The sequence below is a fragment of the Gopherus evgoodei genome, chromosome 10 (genome assembly GCF_007399415.2).
Source record: "Gopherus evgoodei ecotype Sinaloan lineage chromosome 10, rGopEvg1_v1.p, whole genome shotgun sequence".
NCBI lineage: Eukaryota > Metazoa > Chordata > Testudines > Testudinidae > Gopherus > Gopherus evgoodei.
Genome location: NC_044331.1, coordinates 4,822,142 through 4,845,983, shown reverse-complemented (window position 1 = coordinate 4,845,983; position 23,842 = coordinate 4,822,142). Strand labels below are relative to the sequence as shown.

General features: G+C 42.3%; 1 protein-coding gene across 8 annotated transcripts in view; it reads left to right on the top strand.

The window, feature by feature from the left end:
- MAP2K5 (mitogen-activated protein kinase kinase 5) overlaps positions 1 to 23,842 on the top strand; it is a 189,437-nt gene that overhangs the window by 65,993 nt on the left and 99,602 nt on the right. For all 8 annotated transcript variants that reach the window (XR_004002314.1, XR_004002315.1, XR_004002316.1 and 5 more), the window contains 4 exons: positions 9,226 to 9,294; positions 9,386 to 9,467; positions 14,333 to 14,394; positions 23,715 to 23,763. Coding sequence is in view for 5 of the 8 variants with exons in the window: in XM_030577578.1 (XP_030433438.1) it covers positions 9,226 to 9,294; positions 9,386 to 9,467; positions 14,333 to 14,394; positions 23,715 to 23,763 (262 nt within the window). In the remaining 3 variants the exon portion in view is untranslated. The remainder of the gene's footprint in view (positions 1 to 9,225; positions 9,295 to 9,385; positions 9,468 to 14,332; positions 14,395 to 23,714; positions 23,764 to 23,842) is intronic.

The following is a 23,842-nucleotide window of genomic DNA, read 5'->3' as shown; positions in this document are numbered from 1 at the left end:
ACTTGATTATATGAAAATGACAGTAATGGAGAGTAGTGTGCGTGAAGCAGTAAGCAGTCAGAGGCATGCAGTTGCAGATACCAGTTCAAGTCTGTTTGGCCGTGTAGCATTCTGCAGCAGAAGACCAACTTGATATAGTGGCTAGATCGAGCCGATTCCTCAAGTATGAATGGATGTATCCAAAAGTTGAAAAGATGCTTTCTGTGCTTGATGAACTTCCTAGATGTTGATGGAATTGTTTCCCCCAGTTTCCCAGTTTAAACCAGGCTTAAGCTAGTAATTACCAGAGACCTGTCCTAAACTGGTTTTCCCCAGGAATTTGCCAACCCTGCCACATATTAAGGATTGACCCACAACTGTTTCCTTGAAATCAGATGAACCATTCTGCTCCTATATGTGCTGAATGGTGCTGAGTAAATTCACAGTGAGTTAATTTATACTTGATTAATTTAACCTCTCAATATGTCCCAGAGGAGCAGGTCACAGTTTTTCCTTTCTTTGCCACACCAGTCCTTTCAGAGCTGCTGCAGGGTTTATTGTCTGCGTGTAGAGTTTAAATTTCATTTTCTTTCAGCCCATTCAAGCTAGGTGCATTGCAGTTGTGAAGAGTGCTGCCAGATCCTTATTTATTTTGCTTGTGTGTCAGTAGTAATGGGCATGGGAAATTATGACCTCTTGGTGTGTTAAGCAGTGTCCCATCCCACATAGACGGCACCTTCAAATTTGCTAGCTGCAAACAAAACCCTGTTGTTGCAAGGGAACTATGCACAAAAGAAGCATGAGCACAGACAAAGAGAAAGCATGCGGTGGTTGAGTTGAGGATCCTGACAAAAGGCAGAAAGGAGAGCAGCAGAATATGGACCCTGGACTTCAGAAAAGCAGACTTTGACTCCTTCACGGAACTGATGGCTGTCGTGATTGCAGAGCCTTTGGCCATTATCTTTATAAACTTGTGGCAATCAGGGGAGGTTTTGGACTATTGGAAAAAGGCAAATATAGTGCCAATCTTTTAAAAAGGGAAGGAGGAAAATCCAGGGAACTACAGACCTCCCTCAGTCCCTGGAAAAATCATGGAGCAGGTCCTTGAGGAATCCATTTTGAAGCACTTGGAGGAGAGGAAGGTGATCAGGAACAGTCAACATGGATTCACCAAGGGCAAGTCATGCCTGACCAACCTGATTGCCTTCTACGATGAGATAACTGGCTCTGTGGATATGGGGAAAGCGGTGGACGTGATATACCTTGACTTTAGCAAAGCTTTTGATATGGTCTCCCACAATAATCTTGCCAGCAAATTAAAAAAGTATGGATTGGATGAATGGACTATAAAGTGGATAGAAAGCTGCCTATATTGTCGGGCTTAATAGGTAGTGATCAATGGCTTGATGTCTAGTTGGTAGCCGATATCAAGTGGCGTGCCCTAGGGGTCAGTCCTGGGGCTGGTTTTGTTCAACATCTTCATTAATGGTGTGGATGATAGGATGGATTGCACCCTGAGCAAGTTTGCAGATGACACTAAGCTGGGGGAGAGGTAGATACGCTGAAGAGTAGAGATAGTGACCAGAGTAACCTAGACAAATTGGAGGATTGAGCCAAAAGAAATCTGATGAGATTCAACAAGGACAAGTGCAGAGTCCTGCACTTAGGATGGAAGAATCCCATGCACTGCTACAGCCTGTGGACCGACTGGTTGAGGCGCAGTTCTTAAGAAACGGACCTGGGGATTACAGTGGATGAGAAGCTGGATATGAATCAACAGTGTACCCTTGTTGCCAAGAAGGCTAGTGGCATATTGGACTGCATTAGTAAGAGCATTGCCAGCAGTCGAGGGATGTGATTATTCCCCTCTACTCAATGCTGGTGAGGCCACATCTGGAGTATTGTGTCCAGTTTTGGGTCCCCCACTACAGAAAGGATGTGAACAAATTGGAGAGTCCAGCGGAGGGCAACAATTAGGAGGCTGGGGAACATGACTTAAGAGGAGAGTCTGCGGGAACTGGGCTTATTTAGTCTGCAGAAAAGTGAGGGGGGATTTGATAACAGCCTTCAACTACCTGAAGATGGGGGGCGGGTTCCAAAGAGGATGGATCTAAACTGTTCTCAGTGGTACCAGATGACAGAACGAGTAACGGTCTCAAGTTGCAGTAGGACAGGTCTAGGTTGGATATTAGGAAAAAATATTTCGCTAGGAGGGTGGTGAAGCACTGGAATGGGTTACCTAGGGAGGTGGTGGAATCTTCATCCTTAGAGGTTTTTAAGGTCAGTCTTGACAATGCCTTGGCTGAGGTGATTTAGATGGGGTTGGTCCTGCTTTGAGCAGGGGGTTGGACTAGATGACCTCCTGAGATCTCTTCCAACCCTAATATTTTATTATTCTGATTTTATGTTCTGATTTAGGGGAGAACGTGCAGCCTTTTTCCCCCCACTTTTGGCCTAATTACAGTGCTGAAAGCCCTAAATAAAATGGTGTTATTCAGATGATAAATTATGGTTAAACATATGTTCCTCTTCAGGTTTTCTAAAGTCATGCCAACCAGCTCCAGCTCAGACACAATGGAACCGTGCTGGTCAAAACAGCCAGTTATATGTGTTTGAATACAGTTAAAAGTGGCCTCTTTAGTAATGTGGAAAATGCAACATTTACTGTGGCCCCTATGTATTGGCTGCCTAATCTAATCTACTGTTTCCTGGCGATGCCTTCTGGACTGTCACAGCAGAGCTGGCATGTGACTTTTGTAACTTTTTTGTTTTAGGTTCCCCATTCATCATTTATTTGTTTGGAGTATATGGGGATGAAGTACATACAGAAGTTGTAGGGTTATCCCTTTGCAGGTCATCTTTAACATTATAATGCAGACTCTGTATGTAATTATAGTTTAATTCAAAACAATAGGATGCCAGGTTTTGGGTGAGTGGATACTGGTGTTTGTATTTGAAACCAACCATGCTAACTAGTCAAGGTTTAGGTCAGTGAAAGCTTCAGTGCAGAGAACAGGGAGACTTTTTATTGTCCGTGGTATCTAATAAAAGAAAATTAATCTTTATATATTTGAAGTAGGATTAAACACATTAATATGTTAATGGGTAAACTGCGTCAGTGTTCCAGCAAATTATTTTAAGTTTTTCAGACTGAAAAATGTAAGTGAATATTGCTGGCAAATGACTATTGATCTGGAGAAGTTTGTTAAATGTTTCTTGGCAGCCCTATATTACAGTTACAATTTAGTTTAGTGAGAGCCTTTATAAACAACCCCGAAGCTAACTCTTGATGGAAACTATGCTTTTTTCTTTTACACAGACATCAATACTCTAAAATGTATGTTTGGAAATGGTCTCTCTCTTTATTTTGTTTCATCAGCAGTATATGCAACACATAATTTTGTGTACTGTGAATTCTGCAAAAGTACTGCTTTTGCTCTATCTAACTATAAGATAGCATATGGGTAGGGAAAATAAGACTAAGGATAACATGCCTTTAGTGTCAATCCATTTCAAATGTATTAGTGTAGCATCTTAGTAATTAACTATAACACTCAACAAAATTAGCACAAATATTTAAGTAATCACAATACAAAAGATAAAATAACAGGTTCAACTCTTCTCATAAATTCAAATGACACGTTTAAGACACCCATAAAATAATAAACAAAATGAAATTACAAAAGCTGAGACTAAGTTGACCTGTTTAGGCCACAAAGAAAATTAACTTCACACACTTCTTTCCTTGTTTTTGCCACCACTAAGGCAAATAGAGCAACTGTCTATATAACTGACCTACTCATGTTACATAACAAGTATTCTAATTTTTGAACCAATGGTGCAAAAGGCCAAGATTGAAGATAGCTATTTATTTCTCCAAAGACAATAAAAGTTACAAAATAATGAGTGTGGCAAATCTTCAACCTGGCTAGACCCACATGGGTCATAAATACTTCTGCCTTTCAGTGCCTCCCTTTCATAGACACTGACTGTATTGTTTGAAAATGGTGAGCCGTAAAAGCACTCCTTAGCTTCTATTCAGAATTTCCAGGGTATTACTCGAATTTATAGATGGTCTTTAAATGAGGGAGTCGAGGAGACATATTGGTTGTGTTAACATCAGCCATATTCAGTCATTCTCAAATATCTTCAGCTCTAAGCTTAATTCAGATGTTCACGATTTTACTTAAATTCCTGATCAAACCTAGTACCAAAACCACCCAAGAATGAAGTTCTCAGTGAACTTGCAAGAGCCAGGGAAGCTTAAATTTTACACCTGTTAGGCGGTTACTCCAGACACGACCTTGGCATCCAGTGTAAATCCTTATTGTTCTTGGGGTATGTGTCATTCTGGATTCCACTGAAGGTGCATACGTGCACAAGTTAAAGAGCCTTTTGAATACCCTTGTCATTTGGGGCTGTGCATGCGCCCTGTGCCTCCTTATGCTCCTATGCAAAGATGCAAAGGGTGGGTCTGCCATGGACCTCCTTTGGTTCCCTCTTAACCCCTATGGTTGTAAGAAGGAAGCTGGTGAGGGTCTGACCCACTAGTTCCTAGATTTGGCTAAATTTCTCAAACTCTCTTCAATAAAAGCCCCAAGACTCTTCTGATCCATTAACATATGACTTCTGTGAATTAAATCAACCCATCTGACTGAATGTTCACAGGTCAGACTCCCTGTACAGTCCCACTCAATGTGACAGATTTGAAACCTGTGGGTTTCAAGTCCTGCCCCTTTTGCAATGGACTAATTTCACTGAAAGATGGGAATAGCAGTGCCTCTTCTGCTTAGGAGTGTCCAATGCACTGAGCATATACAATGCCTTTCATTCTCCCCAAGAATACGTCAGTTGTGAGACCTGTGGCTGAAACTTCATCTCCTGGAGCAATATTCAAAGGTTTCTTCAGGTCCTGAGGAGACTAGCTCCAGAATGCTGATCGTGAACAAGCCAGTTTTATCAAGCAACGCCAAAAATCAGCATCGAGACAAGACCTGGCAATGGCACCGATGTCTCTGGCACCAAAGCTGACTCCACCAGTGCTGCACAACATTCAAGGAAGAGGAAGAGATCGTTTTGTCCATCAACTTCTCTGTACAGACCACCTATGCCAGACTTCCAGGAAAAAAACACATGGGGGCAGAAGAACCACAACAGCATCCTGTTTTGCCACCAAAGGGCCAGTCATCCTCATTGCCCAATGAAGCATGTCTTTGGCACTATATCTGGTGCCAGGTGACTTCCTGTCATTCTAAGAGCTTCTTATGAGAATTGCTAAGATTCAGGCAATAGAGACTTCCTATTGCATATTGGAGAAAACTTATAAGCCTTTCGATATTTTGACAGCTCCTGAGGCAGCCAGAATAGTCCTCCCCATAAATGGGGAACTGTTGGACCTGAGCCATGTGGCAGATGCCAGCCATAATAACACTCACGGAAACATGGGTAGAGAAGCAGCACCAGCTAGAGTTAAGAGAATAACTGGTTTTTTCGGTTTGTTGGCAGTTCTGAAAATTTATAAAAAAAATTAATTTATGTCAAACTGAAACCAGTTTTTTTTCAGCATTTTCAGTGAATCGAAGATGGAAATGTTTTTGTTTGGGATGTTGCTCCAAGTCCTGCAGGACCACACCTGGAGGATGGACCCAGAGTTTGTCTGGAAGGGACTTCCCTTCTTGACCCCACTCCCTGATGATGACATTCATCACAGACACTTCAGAGGCAGGTTAGGGTGCCCATCTGGATCATCTGCAGATTCAGGGGACCTGATCTCAGGATAATTTGAGGCTGCATCTGAACATCCTGGAGCTGAGGGTCATCCAGTGGCCTGCATTGTCGTAGAACTGGACAGACAACACGTCATTAATGTACTGCATATACAAGCAAGGAGGCACTCGCCTTTCCCCTTCATGCCGGGAAGCCAGCAGACTGTGCACTTGATGTCCTCACCAGGGGCAAACCCTATTGGCTCTACTTCTTCCAGGAATCAGCAACAACCTGACAAACTTTTCAAGTCAGCATATGGTAACCAACCACAAGTGGTGACGGCAGATGTCCATCACAGCACTCATATTTTGCCAGTGGGATATTCCCATGATAGAATTGTTTGCTTCAGAAGGCATTTGCAAGTACCCGTACTTCTGCTCCAGAGGAGGCATAGGCCTGTGTTTTTTGCCAGACATCTTCCTGCGATGGTGATCACCAGGCATCTCTCCTTTGACTCCCCTTTTCTCCAGGGTGATATCAAAAGTCAGACAGTCGATCCTAAGAGCTCCTTTCTGGCTGAGGCAGTTTTGGCTCTCATCTTTTGCCCATGTTTATTCAGCCTCCCACCCATCTCTCATTCTGCCCAGATGTAATGTCTGAGAACCACTGCCAGATGTTGTACTCAGACCATGCACCTCAGAGTGTGGATGTTGGCTGATTTGAACATTGCTGACAGATTGTTCTCAACCAATTCAAGAAATCCTCATACAGAGCAAGAAACCATCTATTGAAGATCCACGCCTCCGAATGGAAATGAATCTCCATATGAGCACTCCAACATAATCCAGAGCCCAGCAGAGGCTCTGAAACTCAGGATACTCAACTACAAGCTGCATTTACACATAGTCCTTGCAAATTCCATCTTGCAGCTATTTCGCCATGCTAGCTCCAATACAGTCATACTCGTATTCTCACATCCAACAGTATTGAGATTCCTCAAGGACTTCTTGCTTACTTACCCACCTGTTAGAGACCTGCCTCCTACATAGAATCTCAACATTGTCCTCGTAACACAGGGTGGCCAATCTGAGCCTGAGAAGGAGCCAGAATTTACCATTGTACACTGCCAAAGAGCCACAATAATATGTCAGCAGCTCCCGTACCCCGCTCCCTGCACCTCCCGATCAGCTGTTTTGTGGCATGCAGGAGGCTCTTGGGGGAAGAGGGAGGAGTGAGGGCATAGTAGGCTCAGGGGAGGGGGCAGAAAGGGTGGAGTGGGGGCAGGGCCTGTGGCAAAGCCAGAGATTGAGTAGTGAGCACCCCCCCAGCACATTGGAAAGTTGACACCTGTAGCTCCAGCCCTGGAATTGGTGCCTATACAAGGAGCCGCATATTAACTTCTGAAGAGCCACATGTGGCTCCAGAGCCGCAGGTTGGCCACCTCTGTCCTGACGTTTATGGAATCTCTGTTTGAGCCATTATTGGATTGTTTGATTAATCACTTTACCCTTATGACAGTCTTTCTGGTTGTCATCACCTCAGTGTGGAGGGTCTGCAAGCTCCAGGCCATTATGGCCAGACTTCCCTATGCATCTTTCACAGGGACAAGATGGTTCTGAGACCACACACTAAATTCATCCCTAAGGTTGTCTTGGAGTTTCACCTGAAGTAGTCAATTAACTTACTCATTTTCTCCCTGAAGCCACATTCAATGCCAGAAAAGAAGAAGCTACCTTGGACATTTCCAGAACTTTGCTCTATTATCACAGGACCAAAATGTGTAATCTTTCTCTTCATGTGTTTTTGGCTGTATCCCCTTGCTATTTTCCCCCTACTGTTACTCACACCTTTTTGTCAACTGTTGGAAATGAGCCATCCTGATTATCACTACAAAAGTTTTTTTTCTCCTACTGATAATAGCCAACCTTAATTGATTAGTCTCATTGTAGCTGGTATGGCAACACTATTTTTTCATGTTCCCTGTGTATATATATCTTCCCACTGTTTTTTCCACTGCATGCATCCAATGAAGTGGGTTTTATCCCACGAAAGCTTATGCCCAAATAAATTTGTTAGTCTCTAAGGTGCCACAAGTACTCCTTGTTCTTTTTGCATCTCATCAGCGAAAATCTTTATGTGGATCACTTAGTGCATCTCCTGTTATCAGTTAGGTGGCGAGCCTCTCCCTCCAGACATCAGGGCGTGCTCCACCAGGGCATATGCAGTGTCTTTGGCCTGCTTCAGAAACATACAAGTATCTGAGAATTGCAAAGCAGCAATATGGAGAAAGCCATTGATATTGGTCAAACTTTACACCCTTGTGGTGGTGGTTAGTACTCATGCCAGATTCAAGAGAACTGTACTTCAGTTGCTAGCTGACTAATGCCCCTGGTGTGCCTCATTCTTACTGTCCAGAAGGAGTACAGTTTGCCAGTCCTGCGCAGTGGGATCCATACTAACACATACTTAGAGACAATGGTAAGTGTGGTTCTTTGAGATGTTGTAGTCAGTGCAGATCCCACGACCTGTCCTCCATCCCTGCTTTTTGTAGTCCTCAGCAGCATGGTCTTCAGATTGTGAGGGACTTGAGGGAGAGTCATTGCCTCTTATCCTTTGTGCTGGAGCATAAGGCAGCACAGGACACATACACGGTCCATGACATACGCCACAATTCAAAATACTTGGGCCTCTGGTGCATGGGGCGCATGTGCTCCTACAGTGGTATCCACACTGAGAATTCATTCAAATGCTACAGCACTTACTTAGAATATGTAAAGTGTCTTGGCTACGTTCTGCAAAGTTTATCAGGGTCCCAGAGTTTTAGGTGTTTTATGGCCAGCTGCAGCTGAAAAATGCTCACGCCAGGCTGGAAATCAGTTGATCTGAACTCTGTCTACGCGCCTACCACAGACTTGATTGACGTGATCTTTCTGTGCTCAAGCTTCCCTGTCTGTAAAATGAGGTATCTTTTAGGTTTGGTTGAATATATATAAAAGTGCCATAGTATCCTTGAATTAAAGATGTCTTTATAAGTGCAAAGTGTTAAGCCAGGGGGTTTCAAATTAGGGGTCATGACCTCTTGAGGGTCAGGAGGTTGTTACATGGGGGTCACCAGCTGTCATCCTCCTCCCCAAACCCTGCTTCGCCTCCAGCATCTATAATAGTGTTTAATATAAATTAAAAACTCCATTTTTTATAAGGTGGGGGTCACACTCCGAGTCTTACTGTGTGAAAAGAGTCACCAGTACAAAAGTTTGAGAACCACTGTATTAGGCGGTGCTGCCTAATACTGTTAAGTAAAGTATTCTTCCTAATCCTTAGGGAACGTGTGTGGCCAAACTTAGTCAGTTTAACCTGTGACTAACTTTTAAAAGTAATTAATTCTGTCCTTTGGCCTCCAGTTTCCTTTCTCTGCCGTTTCTGGCTCCCACATTCTCTTTCACATACAGGCTATCAATATATGCAGTTGATTTTAATTCTATATAATTTACTTGTATTTTATTTCGGAACAGATAATGTTTCTAATGTTTATATTTTTAGCTCATACCTTTAGATATTACACTGGAACTCCAAAAGCAGATAATGTCGGAATTAGAAATCCTTTATAAGGTATTCTTTTTATAACACTTACTTCTAATTATGATGGTCTGTAGTCTTTATGCAGAGGATTTTTTAATAGGCTTCTTTTTTCTTTTTACAGTGTGACTCATCTTATATCATAGGATTTTATGGCGCTTTTTTTGTCGAAAACAGAATTTCACTGTGTACAGAATTCATGGATGGTGAGTGGAGTATTTTGTGTACTGTTAATTGTAAAAAAAAAATGTAATTGATAAAACATTTAAAGATGTATACTTCCAATGTATAGGAGAATATGATCATTTTTAAAAGGATGTTAGAATTACCACTTTACATTAAATATTTCATTATACACAATATTTTTCTGAATGTAATTTCATTTACTTTTATTGAAAATTTAAATAGAACAGAAATAAATGCTAGTTTAATCTGTGTTTTGATATTTGATTCTTCCATGCAATCTGTCTTCACTGATAAAACAGCTGTTCTTTTCTTTTAATGTTTCAATAGCCAAAACAGATTTTCTTTTAAAGAAATCTATTAACCCAATGTCCTGTGTGTTTTCAGTGAAAATTGGTTCTTAATTGCAAGATAACGAATTATTTTCCAACACAGCTGTTTAGCTCTGCTACACTCAGTTTCCTTGGGAGTGTACCCTTATTTTTTCCGTTATGAATCCCTTTCAGGCCTATCGTACTCCCTAACCCGTGATCTGGTTCCACTGTCATTCTGGGGATTTATTAGCACTTTTACACTGAAATTTTGTGCTTTGAGATCCTTGAATAAAAGGCACTTTCAACAAGCAAAATAATTTTATTAAAGCAATTTATAATCATTGCTATCCTCTGTCTATCAAGTCTGAGAGTCTCTCTTGCATGACAGATGCAGTCTTCCAGTATCTGGTGCATGAAAACGCAAACATTTTCCAACATTCTAGTCTTAGTTTTATGTTGTCATTATGTCGCTGAAGCAATAATCCATGACGCGCTGCAGATTTCTCATGAGCCAGCATTTTGTGGCATAGCTAGGTTTTTTACTAAGGTGCAGTTGAGTCAGATATGAAGACATAGAAGTTTTACAAGTAATTTATAATATAAATAGTCATGCAAAGATAGCTCTCTCATAAGTTTACATAAAACATATGTGTGTCAATGACCATTGTTGGCTACCTTCTTTTCTTTCTTCCATTGAGGATCGCAAATAAAGTTTTTTATATATTTCTGCTCATTACAATAATCTGTTTTACAGTCTAGATATGATCATTCTTTTTTGCTCTTCCCTTTGCTGTTCTGAAGTTCATTGCAACCCATTTACATAGATGAATTGTGGCTCTGATCTTCTATAAATGCTGTTTTTTTTTTATATATATATATATATATATATATATATATATATATATATATATATATATATATATATATTCATTCAACAAAACCAGATGTGATGTTCATTGATGTTCTTGTACTGTACAAACATTGACCAATGGGCTTGATTTTCAGTATTTCAGTTCTTATTAACGTACTCAGAGGTTGAGACCAGGCTGCTGAAAACTTGTGTACAAATTGGTATTTATATTTGCATGTCACATGGTGGGCGTATCAAGTAGGGAAATATTTGGAAATGCTACAATGTGCATACTCTTACAGTCTGACGATCAGGGTCTGTAAGTGATCAGGCAAATTCAAATGCAATTAAAAAGTGACAGAAGTACCTATTTGTAAATGTTTGCTGTTCTGAGTTCTTGTACAAGGACAATTAACCCTTTAAGATGTGCATCTTTCATAATGTTGCACAACACTGGTATTTACTGACCATGCAAAAGTTACTTGGAATCATATTGGAGAAGAACTCTGGTCCATCTAATGCAGTATGCATTCCCTCTGGCAATGAGCTGTAAACAATAATGTAAAGGAAGAACAAAACTCACATAATGGGACCTTGTCAAAGCTTTTGTTCAAAACTTGCTTATGGATGTGTAGGGCTGCAGGTGAAGATGGAAACGTTTAACCTCCTAGACCCTGCAAGTGAATAGCCCTTAAGCATGACACTTTTTAACTCCTAGTGACCATTTTTGACCAGACTTCCTGTCTTGGAAGTTGTTTATAAGTTGTTTATAAAGACGTGTGTGTATCCAGTCTCCTCTTTAAAAAATCCCATTGAACTGTGTCTCAAAAGTGTCCTATGGCAGTAAATCCCACAGATAGGTGTGTGAATAAGTACTTCCTTTGTGGAAGAGCTAATCACAGATGGAGCTCTAAGGTTACCTCAACACTTGGCATCTGTATGTTTGGGGATACTTATGTGTTAAGGGGATGCAGAGTAAAAACACACGCTCAGTAGTCTTGGTTCTCTGGTGGACTTAAAGCAAAGAAAACTACATGAATCAAGGTCTACAAATACTGAAGTGCAGAGGTTGAACTGCTTGACCTGGCTAATCCTGGCACCTTCCAATTGATCTTCAAGATCAGTGGGAACATAAAATGAGACTTTTCACTTTTACATCTGTAATAAACATGCTATTTTACTAAATAAAGATAGTGAAATACATTGTTGGATTGTTTTTTATTATCTCTGTCTTCTGTTTGGAAGTGCAGAGTACCCACAAATTCCACTGAAGTTGATGGAGGATGCAAGTCCTCAGCACCTTTAAAGATCAGGCCATGTTTGTTTAGATGCCCACATGTGGATTTAGAAGCCTAACTTTAGGCTCACAGTTTTGAACATTGACCACAATTTTTGTCCACTGTGTTTTGCTCAACAAAAATGTTTGGGTATTCTAAGATCAGTGTTCTTTGATTTCTTTCACTGCACTATCTATAGTCAAAACTATTCACTTTTTAAGTACAAAACTTGGCTGCTGATGTGTGAGAATAGACAATTTTTTTACAGCAGTAAATGTACACTGCTCATAAGTGTGACCAAATAACAAGTGTGAAAAATCGGGGTTGGGGGGGGTAATAGGAGTCTATATAAGAAAAAGCCCCAAATATCAGGACTGTCCCTGTAAAATTGAGACATCTGGTCACCCTAGACTCATGAACATGAACAAGAATGACCTGAGCCTGTGAGCAGCCTTCCCTTTATGTGTGAGCCTGATGTGTCATTTGAGATAATTACTTGTGAGATCTCAGCCAATCCACAAGCAAGAGTCTGACCAAGGCAGGCATACAGGTTCCTAATGAAAGCAGCCACTCCAGTTTGCTCAATGTTGACACCCTGTTGGGTATGCTCCCTGCTACCTGGTAGTTCTGACAGACTGCTCCTTCCCCTGCTCCAGCTCACCTGGCTGTCCTGACACTTGACCTTCTGTGGTGTTGAATAGGCATGTGAGGCTGTGCTACCTTTCATCACATTGTGCAAGAGCCCATCTAAATTCACTTTAAAAATTTAAGTCCAGTCTAATGCCTTGAACATAGGCACTCTACATTTAAAAACAAAACTTAACACACAAATAAAAGATTTAAGAGTGGTAGCCGTGTTAGTCTGTATCCACAAAAAGAACAGGAGTACTTGTGGCACCAGAGATTAACAAATTTATTTGAGCATAAGCTTTCGTGAGCTAAAACACAAATAAAAATGCTTTTAAGAAAACAATGTTATGGCTATGTCGGTCCCAGAATATTAGAGAGAAAAGATGGGTGAGGTAATATTTTCTGTTAGACCAATCTCTGCTGGTGAGAGAGACAAGCTTTTGAGCTTGTACACTCTCTAGAATTCAAGATATTACCTCACCCACCTTATCTCCTTAAGGAAATGAGATAGAACAGTGTTAGTGGAGACCGGCACGAATGCTTTATTTCCAAAGATGGAGAACGTGAAGAAAACGGAGCAGCTCTTTAAAGTAACTATTACTCACATGACTAACAGTTGCAGAATGGAACAGGAGTCCAGAATGGATTAAGAATCTTGTGATTTTTCTCTGGACTCTTGCATTACAGAATGTCTTTTATGATTTTTGATTGAACCATAAACAAGGTTTAAGAGGTTAGACTAGATGATCATAATGGTCCCTTCTGACCTTAAAGTCTGTGACTTTAAAGGGTGGAATTTTCAAATTTTTGCAGTGTTGGCCTAGCTCTGTTCAAGCTGGATTCTTTGGTAAAACCACATCGACTTGGATGTGAGCAGCACCCAGCAAATCTGAAAATCCCTCTTTGCATCTGTTTTATGCTTTAATTTACACCCTCACAAGCCAGGAAATCAGAGCTGGCTCACCCTATAAGTTGTTCATCTATTTTACATCCTCAATTTTAAATTTGTTTTTCTGAACGAACTTTAACATTTTAAAATGGGTTTTTTCATCAATTAGGCATGAATTTCCAGAATACATAATCTAATAAAAGGTAGGCCAGTAGAAACTGTGATTCCCAGTCTTCTGGGGATGCCTGGCATCCCATTAGGAATCAGGGTTCCCCATCTTCTCCACATACAATGGCTGGCCATACTGAGTTGTGGGCAGGTAGAAAATAAAGGAATATACTAGCAGAAGCTTTGTCTGTATGCCTAGAAGCTCTTTTTGTTGCCTCTCCAGACATCCCTTAGTTCAGGGTTATGACTTTGAGACGCAGTCAATCCTTACGTGTTTGATCTGCAGGGGAAGTTTGATTTCAGGGACACGTTCCACTGTGCTACATACCAATAGTTGCTGATAGCATCAGTTGTACGTGGCTTTTTATGACCAGGTGTTAGTGATGATTTTGATTTTGTAATCTGTTATAATTCTTCTGAAGTCTTGATATTATTAAGAAGTGAATTAAGGTGTGCCAAACCTTGTTCAGTTCTCTAGAGTAAAGTCTGTTTTTTGCTTTCTGTCCTGTGATATGGATATATTCTGAAAAGACGTTAGTAATATCTTTGCAAACGTGGGAAGAAAAGAGATGTTGAGAGCGCTGTCTTCTATGGTTGTTCAGAGAATGAATGTTGTTTAAGGTCGGTTACTTCTGACACTATTACTGTTATGTTGTTTATGGCATTTTTATTAATAACCAAAGGGGTAGAAAACCTTTAAATCTAGGGTAGTATTTGATTTTATATTAACTAATCACACTTCGTCTGTCTGTCCCTACAGGCGGTTCTTTGGATGTTTATAGAAAAATTCCAGAGCATGTACTAGGAAGAATAGCAGTAGCTGTAAGTATTTTTGCCTTTGATGGTTGTGTCATATACGTATCTAGTCTTAGATATGATTGTATCAGGTGTCCTCTCATTGGGCCATTGTCAGAGTTCCCATCCTTTCTGTGCACTATTACGACCTTGATAAGCAGCCGTAAGACCATGTGAAAATGGGGCCATAGTGACATATTATGGTGGCTGCTCTTGTGCTTCTGCTGAACTGTTGCTGACTGACTCTTGTATTTCAGCTCTTCTGGTCCTCTCTATGCACAAAGGCAAGTGAATCATTTAGATCTGCTCCTCAGGCCAAGAAGCTGTGACTAAACCTGATGGGAATCAAAGGCTTCCTATGTTCTGCTGGGTACACCTGTTCTCAAGGTGCAGTGGCATCGTATGTTTAACCCGTTGTACAGTACAGTTTTTCCCCCACTGTTGATCTATTTCCTAAAGCAACAAGTAGGAGACTGAAGTTGCTCTCCTGGAAAAGCAAGTCTAAGCAAAACATGCCTGTGAGGCATGTTGTATTCCCAACCCATTTCTGTGATCCTTCACACAAGTCATCTCTAGGAGGGGTGATTTAGCACTGATCCCAAGAGAGTTGGGAAGTGAACCCTGTCCTAGGCAGGGATATAAGCCCCAACCTCACTTCAGTTTGGTGAGAGCCCCTTCTGGCACATCAGTGTGTCTCAGCAGCATCTGTGGGTTTCATCATGATAGAGAGTACAAGTGCATTGTTCCCTTGATTTTGGTAATGGTGTTTGCAAAATATGGAGTGACTTTTCTATTCTATAATTTGCTTTCAAAGCCTGCACCAAGGCTAATTGAACAACATCTTAGCAAACATCATGGGGGTGAGGGATACTGCTAAACAATTGCTAAATCTAATAAAATACTTTGATAACTTAAGCAGTTTAAAGCATAACAAAGTTATTCTATCATGTGCCATTTAATTAAGTGCTGGGTTTTCACATTCATTATACATCAAGCTGATAATTTAAATCCTTTAATCGAACACAGGCAGCTATTTAGTCTCTGTTCATTGTAATTCACAGCTCTGCTTTCTCTCTGTTCTCTGCCCAGAATAATGAACATCCTTTTCCAATGACATTTTGTCTAAGTAGCTTCACATCTGCTCATTGTTCAGTCTGACCTCTTACCAAATCTGTTGTTGACAAACACTCCCTGCTACTCACCTCAGATGGTTGACACCTGACATGTGTTGATCCTATGTCTGCCTGCACTGTGGTCACTGCATGGACTGGTAGTGGACAAATGAGCAGACAGATTCAAAGAAGCAGCTTGATCACATTTCCTCACTCATAAGCCACAACAGGCACATCCAGCAGTGAGGATGGAGTTTGAACGCTATCTCTGCCCCCTTGCTAGTTCTCTGCACTTGCCTGAGAACAGTCAGAGAGAGGGAAACAAAAGCCCTTGCATGCCAAGTAACTTCTCTGCAGCAGCAGTGTATCCTGCAAGTGCCCTGGGTGCTTGTTGTGTATTATTTGAATTACAGTAGCACCTGGAGTCCTAGGCATGGGTCAAGACCTCATTGTACAGTCACGGAATAAGCATACATGCACACACACAGACACACTATCCTTGCCCCAAAGAGTTTACTGTTTTTGCCAAAGGTCCCAGGGATTGCTAGCCTGGTATTTACATCCCTGTCCATGTAATGAGAGGGAAATGGAAAAGCAGAGGCTAGAGATTAGGACAGGAAAATACACGAATGTCCCAAGATTATATATTTTACTTAGACAAAATCTAAGACTCTTGTACTGAGAGAAGCATGAGCTGTTTTTGAATCAATACATCTTCTTTCCATCTTCCATATACACAGGGCCATTTATCCTTAATAGTCCTGAGAGCTTTACAACTTCAGTAGGCTGTAGAGTCTGCAAGAAATGTGCATGATGTGCACTTCAGTTAATTAAAAGCTTTTTCAAAATTAGTAAATGATTCCTCCTAAGTAAAATCTTTCCAGGAACACCCAATATAGTATGTAGATCTTTACTGCGTCAATCAAGACTAAGGCCTGGTTTACCCTAGAAAATTAGGACAATTTAACTACATCAGTCAGGGGTATGAAAAATCCACACCCAGGAGTGGTGTAGTTAAGCTGACTTAGGTCTCCGGGTAGACAGAGCTGGGTCAATGGAACAATTCTTCCACTGACGTAGCTACTGCCTCTTGGGGAGGTGGATTCTCCCTGCCAATGGGAAAATCCCTCCCGTCAGCATAGGTCGTGTCTACACTGATGCACTGCAGTGGCATAGCTGCAGCGGTGTGGCTGTGTCGCTGTAGCATTTTAAGCATAGACAAGCCCTAAGGCTTGGGTTTTTCTGTACCACTCCTGCCATGATGGGACATGCATTTATTCTTTTTAAAAAATGTTGAGTGAATTTAGTGTCCAGGAAAGGTGCCAGACAGCCAGCCCTGGAAACTGATGCCTTATATACACCATACACCTGGAAATAACTCCAACTAGTCTAGGACACGATAGCCCAGGGTTCGGCAACCTTTCAGAAGTGGTGTGCTGAGTCTTTATTTATTCACTCTAATTTAAGGTTTCGCGTGCCGGTCATACATTTTAATGTTTTTTAGAAGGTCTCTCTCTACAAGTCTATATATTATATAACTAAACTAGTGTTGTATTGTAAAATAAACAATGTTTTCAAAATGTTTAAGAAGCTTAATTTAAAATTAAATTAAAATGTTGATCTTACGCCACCGGCCCACTCAGCCCGCTGCTGGTCTGGGGATCTGTTCACCTAGGCCGGCAGTGGGCCGAGTGAGTCCTGTGGCCAGGACCCCAGCTGGGAAGGGTCTGGCAACCAGAACCCCAGACCGGCAGCAGGCTGTGCGGGGCCAGCAGCCGGGATCCCAGACTGGCAGTGGGCTGAGCTGCTCAGCCTACTGCCGCTCAGGGGTTCCATCCGCTGGCTCCTGCCAGCAGGGATCCCAGCTGCTGGACCTGCTCAGCCCAGTGCCGGTCTGGGGTCCCGGCCCTCCCCACATACAGTGGGTACCTGCCTTCTCCCTGGTTCTGGCCCATTCTCTTCCTCTCTCTGCACTGAGCTGAGAGTGGGAGTGGACCGAGCACAGGGCTGGGGGTGAAGGGTCTGACCAGGAGCTAGAATGAAGGAGGGAGCTCAGGGTTGGGGCAGGAGGTTTGGGTGTGGGGGACTCACCTGGGCAGCTCCCATGTGGTGTGAGGGTGCAGGTGGGAATGTGAGTGGTGGTGCAGGGGCTCCCGTTTGGTGCCCAGGGTGGGGATGGGGATGTGGGGGTGCTGGGGATGTAGGGGGTGCAAGAGTCAGGGCAGAGGGTTGGGGACATGTGAGGGGGTGAAGGTGTCAGGGTAGGGGGGCTGGGTATGTGTGGGGGTACCAGTCAGGGCTGGGGTCATGGGGGTGTGTATGAAAGAGTCAACAGAGGGCTGGGTGGTACAGGGCTCAGGGCAGGCGCCTGGGGGTATGTGGAGCTGCAGGGCTCAGGGCAGAGGGCTGGGTGTGTGGGGGGGGTTGGGGTCAGGGCTCAGGGCAGAGGGCTGAGTGACTGCCCCCCCCCCCCCCCAGAACCTCCAACCCCTTCAATCCTTGTCCCGACTACCCCCTCCTGGGACCTCTGCCCCTTATCCCCTGACTGCCCCCCTAGGACCGTATCCTCTACCTGTCCCCTGACTGCCCCAACCCTTATCCCCCTGGACTCCCATGCCTATCTAACCGCTCCCCACCCCCTGACAGGACCCCCAGAACTCTGGACCCATACAACCTCCCCCCCGCTCCCTGCCTGCCCCAACCCCTTTCCACACCCCTGCTTCCTGACAGGACTCCCCAGAACTCCCGACTCATCCAACCCCTGCAGATCCTTGTCTCCTGACCACCCCCTCCAGAGACCCCACACACACACTCTAACTTCTCCCCCAGGACCCTCCTTGCTCCCTGTCTCCTGACTGCCCTGACCCCTATCTACTCCCCAAACAGACCCCGGGACTCCCATGCCCCATCCAACCCCCCTGCTCCCTGACTGCTGCAGAGACCCCCACCCTAACCACCCCCCGGGATCCCACCCACCCTGCTCCCTGTCCCTTGATTGCCCCCACCCCTTACCCAATGCCCCCCCCACTGGCCCCGGACCTGGCCCCCTTACCATGAGGCTCCCCGCTCCTGCGGAGCCCTGCTGCCGCCGCCCCCATGCATGTAGCCCTGCCCTGCCCCTCAGAGCGCTGTGCGCGCAGCAGCAGGGCTCCGGATGAGCGGGGAGCGTCTTTCTCTCCCCACGGAGCCAAACGCTGCCCCTCGGGAGCACCTAGCTCCAGCCCCCAGAGCATTGTGCGCACGGTGGCAGGGCTCTAGGGGAAGGCGGGGGAGGGGGCAGTGGAGGCTTGCTGCGCTCGGGCTGGCACTCCAGCCTGGGACCGCGGACCCCGCAGCTTGCAGCGTCGGCAGGATTTTTAATGGCATGCGGAGTCTCAGCAGGCAGCTGCGTGCCATTAAAAATTGGCTTGTGAGCCATAGGTTGCCGAGCCCTGTGATAGCCTGTCTGCCAAGCAACACCATTAGAAAAGAATATGTTACCCCGTGCTCTGCTCGCTCCATTGAACAGTGGATCACATTCAAGTGCATGTCTTAATCTACTGAGCTACTTGTGGGATTCTCCCTTGGCAACCAGGACCTGCCATGGCACCTGTGGTCCAACGGTCAAAGCTACTATCCACAGCCAGAGTAAGAAGGGAAGGGATAGGATCTTGTTTTCTTGTAAGGGACACAGATATCCCAGTGATATACTTGGTAGAAATTCTTAGTAGGTATCCATAAAAGAGGTGCATTAGGGTAGCAACTGTGTAGTCTTACACATACTGTCTCCTACCAATGTGACTAATCCCTGACTTGGCGTGATCATCTCTATTGTTGAGAGAATAGTCTGCTGAGACTGCCAAGTATTACCTGTTGAGGCCAGTTGCAATGGTACCTTTTCTGATGTGGACACTTGTCCACTGGGAAGAAGACTGGGCACCAAACCCTTGCACTTATATACAATTTAAGTAAAAATATTACTGGCACTGCTCTATATAGCATCTGCAGTTTTTTTTTTCTTTGTTACTCCTGCCCAACCATCCAAACATCATGTTACACTGTTCAGGGAGAAGTGAGGAGCACAAGGCCTCTTTGATTCAAGTTGATCCTGCAAGAGTCCATTATCGAGTCCATTCTTTTCTTTCCTAGAGAAGTTCTGCCTTGTCAAATACTGGGCTTCTTTTTCAGTATTCGTTATTTGCCATGGATGTAAGAAGATACAATAAGGATGAGAGAGTGGTGGAGAAAGGACAGGGTAATGGGAGGAATCTGAATAAAGACTCAACGAAAGAGAGCTGACTCATAGAGAAGACAGAGGGTGTTTAGTCAAAGGAAAGCAGTGAGAGAGAATGGAGGAAGCTGCCAGAAATGAGCCTCGGGGGGAGAGAGCTGTGTCTGGTTCCGTCACAAAATTCTAGATCATTCTGCCCAGTGCAGCCTTGATGAGAAGGGAAACCTTTTTCTGTTTACTGTAGTATTCACTTTATTCAGTGAATGGCTGGTGGTTTTTCCATGGGAAAAGGAAAAGGAAAATCTGAGAACCCTGAAAGAGGCAGGCTATACTCCATCTTGCTAAACAATTTTCTACTGCAGTGTGTGTGCTTTCAAGCATCTCTGTGGCTGATACTATTCTACCTTTGCTTGCCACTTCACACATTTATTTCCACCTCCATTTCTGAATTAGTGACATTGTGCACTGTATTTTTAGTGCTAATGTTGATTGAAGTTCTTCCTGAAAGGATGTGCACTTGAACTGTCAAGAGAGTGAGTGATTGGCAGCAGGTAGAAGTACTTTTTGTGTCAAGGCTTTGTCAAGTCATTGTTGCAAAACCTACTTTACTGAATGCCAGTAATACCTCATAGTGTTCAATCAAAAGATACTTTATGCTGGCATCTTTATAGAATAATGCTTAATACCAAAATGTCCATCCTTAATAGGAAAATGGCATCTCTTTAAATGTATGTTTTAGTGTTTCAGTGAATGACAATAATTTATGCTCATTTTCTTTATTCTGTTGTTTTAAAATATAGGTTACATAAAAAAAACTCCTTGAATTTTCATGTACTCTGTTGCACAGATAATCTGAATGTGATAGTTTGTTTAATAGCAAGCTTTTTATAACCACTTATGTGGCATGTGTGCCTTAATAAAGAGATGTATAATAACTCTCAACTGTTGATTTTTTTTCCCTAGCAAATATTTGCTTTATTCCTGTACATTATAAATGTTCAAAATTCATTACAGAACTTCTTTAAAATCTTTTTAAAGATTTTAAATTGTCTGAATATATGTTTAATGAAGAGAATAGCTTACTGTATCCAAAACTATATTTGTTGGGGAAGTGGAGAATGACTGCAATATCATTCCTTATTTTTTTAGTATTGCTATAATTCTGGCAATTTTGGAAACAATATGTAAATAGAATTCTACTGTTTTGCTTTTTGAAAGGCTAAAGTGAGCAAGGCCACACTGAGGGGGATATATGGACTATGATTAAGGCTCTTCGTGATGGGTAATTACCATCTGAGGCCACGAGGCACTTGGTACCAGGGATGCAAGTTTAGCCCTCTGAAGGAGCCATCTAGAGCAATTTAATAGGGATCCAAAATCATATTTCAGTATACAAAAGAGGCTCAGGTTCCACTTGACTTTTGTAAAGTTTCCGAGTCATTCACTTTAACAGAAACAATTTTATTTTATTTCAACCTCCTTAATGGCCAAAAAGAATTTTCATTGTTCTGCATGAAGAACTTCTGTCACTTTCCAATCCATCTAAAATGGCCTGTTGTTCAGAAAAGTACTGGACAAAAAGACCTACCTCAGTCAGGAAAATGAGTGGAAAGTCATTATAGACAGCAAATTTTGTAGGGAAATTTTTGCAATAAAATAATTGGCTGACACAGCAGAAATGTTCTGGAGAAGAAAAGTGTGCAAAAATAGAATCAGGTTTATTAGATGATCTTATAGATCTTGGGCTACTGGAAAAAGCAGATCAGGAAAAAACCTTGGTGGTGGCAGAAGGCAAGAAGTTACATTATTTGGGGGGGGGCGGTTAATTACTTAGTTGTTTGTGGGGATTGCTTTACAAAACCTAGGGAGAAGACCCTATTTCTAAGTAACCTGTAGTACAGGTTTGTGTTCCTGTGCAGTTGACTGAACAGCCTGTATAGTCATAGACTATTCTGTATGTAATCCTAGGAAAGAAAGAAAGGATGGAAAATAAATGGTAATGCTTGGTGCATCTCAGAGCTAATGGTTCTCTTGCTGCTACATTTGAAATAAACATATGTAAATATTCCATGTATGGAAGCATCCTGAGGTGTTAGTTTGAAGAATGTAGACTTAATGTATGCACAATGCCCTATGGAATGTTGATTGAAACGCATGTCAGATCTCAGAAAACGTGTCGGTAGACCTGAACTGAAAAACTGAGGGGGTGGGGGAGGTTGCTTCAAGTCAACCAAAAGGTTTTGAGTTGGCTAAGGGTTTTTTATTTTTTTTTTACTTTTCTGATTTGACAAAAATATTGGAAAAAAATGTGTTTGGGTTCAAATCAAACTCAGCCCTACTCACCACCTTGCAAGACTGAGCCCTTGCACAGGGTCTTCCACAGCAGGTTTTCATTTTGAGAGGATTTTATTCTAATTTCTAAAACTGATATGAAGTTTATATTATAGACCCTCAACACTGTAGAATGTTAATGGCATGTGCCAACAACCTTAATTTAAAAAGAAAGACAAAGCAAGGCTATATACTCTACCACCATTTTTATGCCATTTACGTATAGGCTTTTGCTCAGTAAACTTTAACCAATGTCATGCTATAGGAGTGGGGACAAATGAACAGAAAATAAGCCTATTTGTTGATGATGTATTGTTAATAGTTTGAACCACGTATATCTCTCCTTAAAATAACTGGAGCAACTTTGGAAATGCATAGGTCTGAAAATGGTATTTTTACAGTAAAAAATGCTGGAGATTACTTAAGAGAGAGATAATTGGCCTAACAGGAATACTGTTTCAAGTGGGTTAAATCCACAGTCAGGGCATGCATTCAATCCTCTGCTTAGAATAGTTATATGAAGAAAATTTCCATCCTCTTACTTTAAAACAAACAAACAAACAGAACGGTTGGGGAAACGTCTACATTTGCTATTTGGGCCAAATTTGACCCCTAAATATATTCTCTGACGACTAAGCTGTCTATTTTAGACATTACTCATACTTATTTGAGCTAAAACTGTAATGAATTCCTTCATGTGAAATTAATAACACTGAGGAATTAATGAAACAATCAGTTTCACACATACAGAATGGGAAGAGACTGTCTAGGAAGGAGTATGGCAGAAAGAGATCTAGGGGTCATAGTGGACCACAAGCTTAATATGAGTCAACAGTGTGATACTGTTGCAAAAAAAAGCAAACGTGATTCTGGGATGCATTAACAGGTGTGTTGTAAACAAGACACGAGAAGTCATTCTTCCGCTTTACTCTGCGCTGGTTAGGCCTCAGCTGGAGTATTGTGTCCAGTTCTGGGCACCGCATTTCAAGAAAGATGTGGAGAAACTCGAGAGGGTCCAGAAAAGAGCAACGAGAATGATTAAAGGTCTTGAGAACATGACCTATGAAGGAAGGCTGAAGGAATTGGGTTTGTTTAGTTTGGAAAAAAGAAGACTGAGAGGGGACCTGATATCAGTTTTCAGGTATCTAAAAGGGTGTCATCAGGAGGAGGGAGAAAACTTGTTCACCTTAGCCTCCAATGATAGAACAAGAAGCAATGGGCTTAAACTGCAGCAAGGGAGATTTAGGTTGGACATTAGGAAAGAGTTCCTAACTGTCAGGGTAGTTAAACACTGGAATAGATTGCCTAGGGAAGTTGTGGAATCTCCATCTCTGGAGATATTTAAGAGTAGGTTAGATAAATGTCTATTAGGGATGGTCTAGACAGTATTTGGTCCTGCCATGAGGGCAGGGGACTGGACTCGATGACCTCTCGAGGTCCCTTCCAATCCTAGAGTCTATGAGTCTATAAAGTATTCTTAATAAACAAGAGATAAAGTTGGACTTGATCTTCAGGATGACTACTGGACAATGCAGCTAAGACAACCATCAAAACATGGGGTAAACTGGAATATACCTATTTTTCAGTCTTGCTTCTTGCGCTTGCAAACCAAATCCTTAAGAATAAAAGCCAACTGAAATGCATATAGTTCCCTATTAGAAAATTTTATTATGTATTGTTTCTCTTGTTTGCAGGTTGTTAAAGGCCTTACCTATTTATGGAGTTTAAAGATTTTACACAGAGGTGAGTGACAGATTTGTTCTTTTGTTTTCTAAGTGAATATCACACTTCCTGGTTCAGTGCAGCTTTTCACAAAGACAGG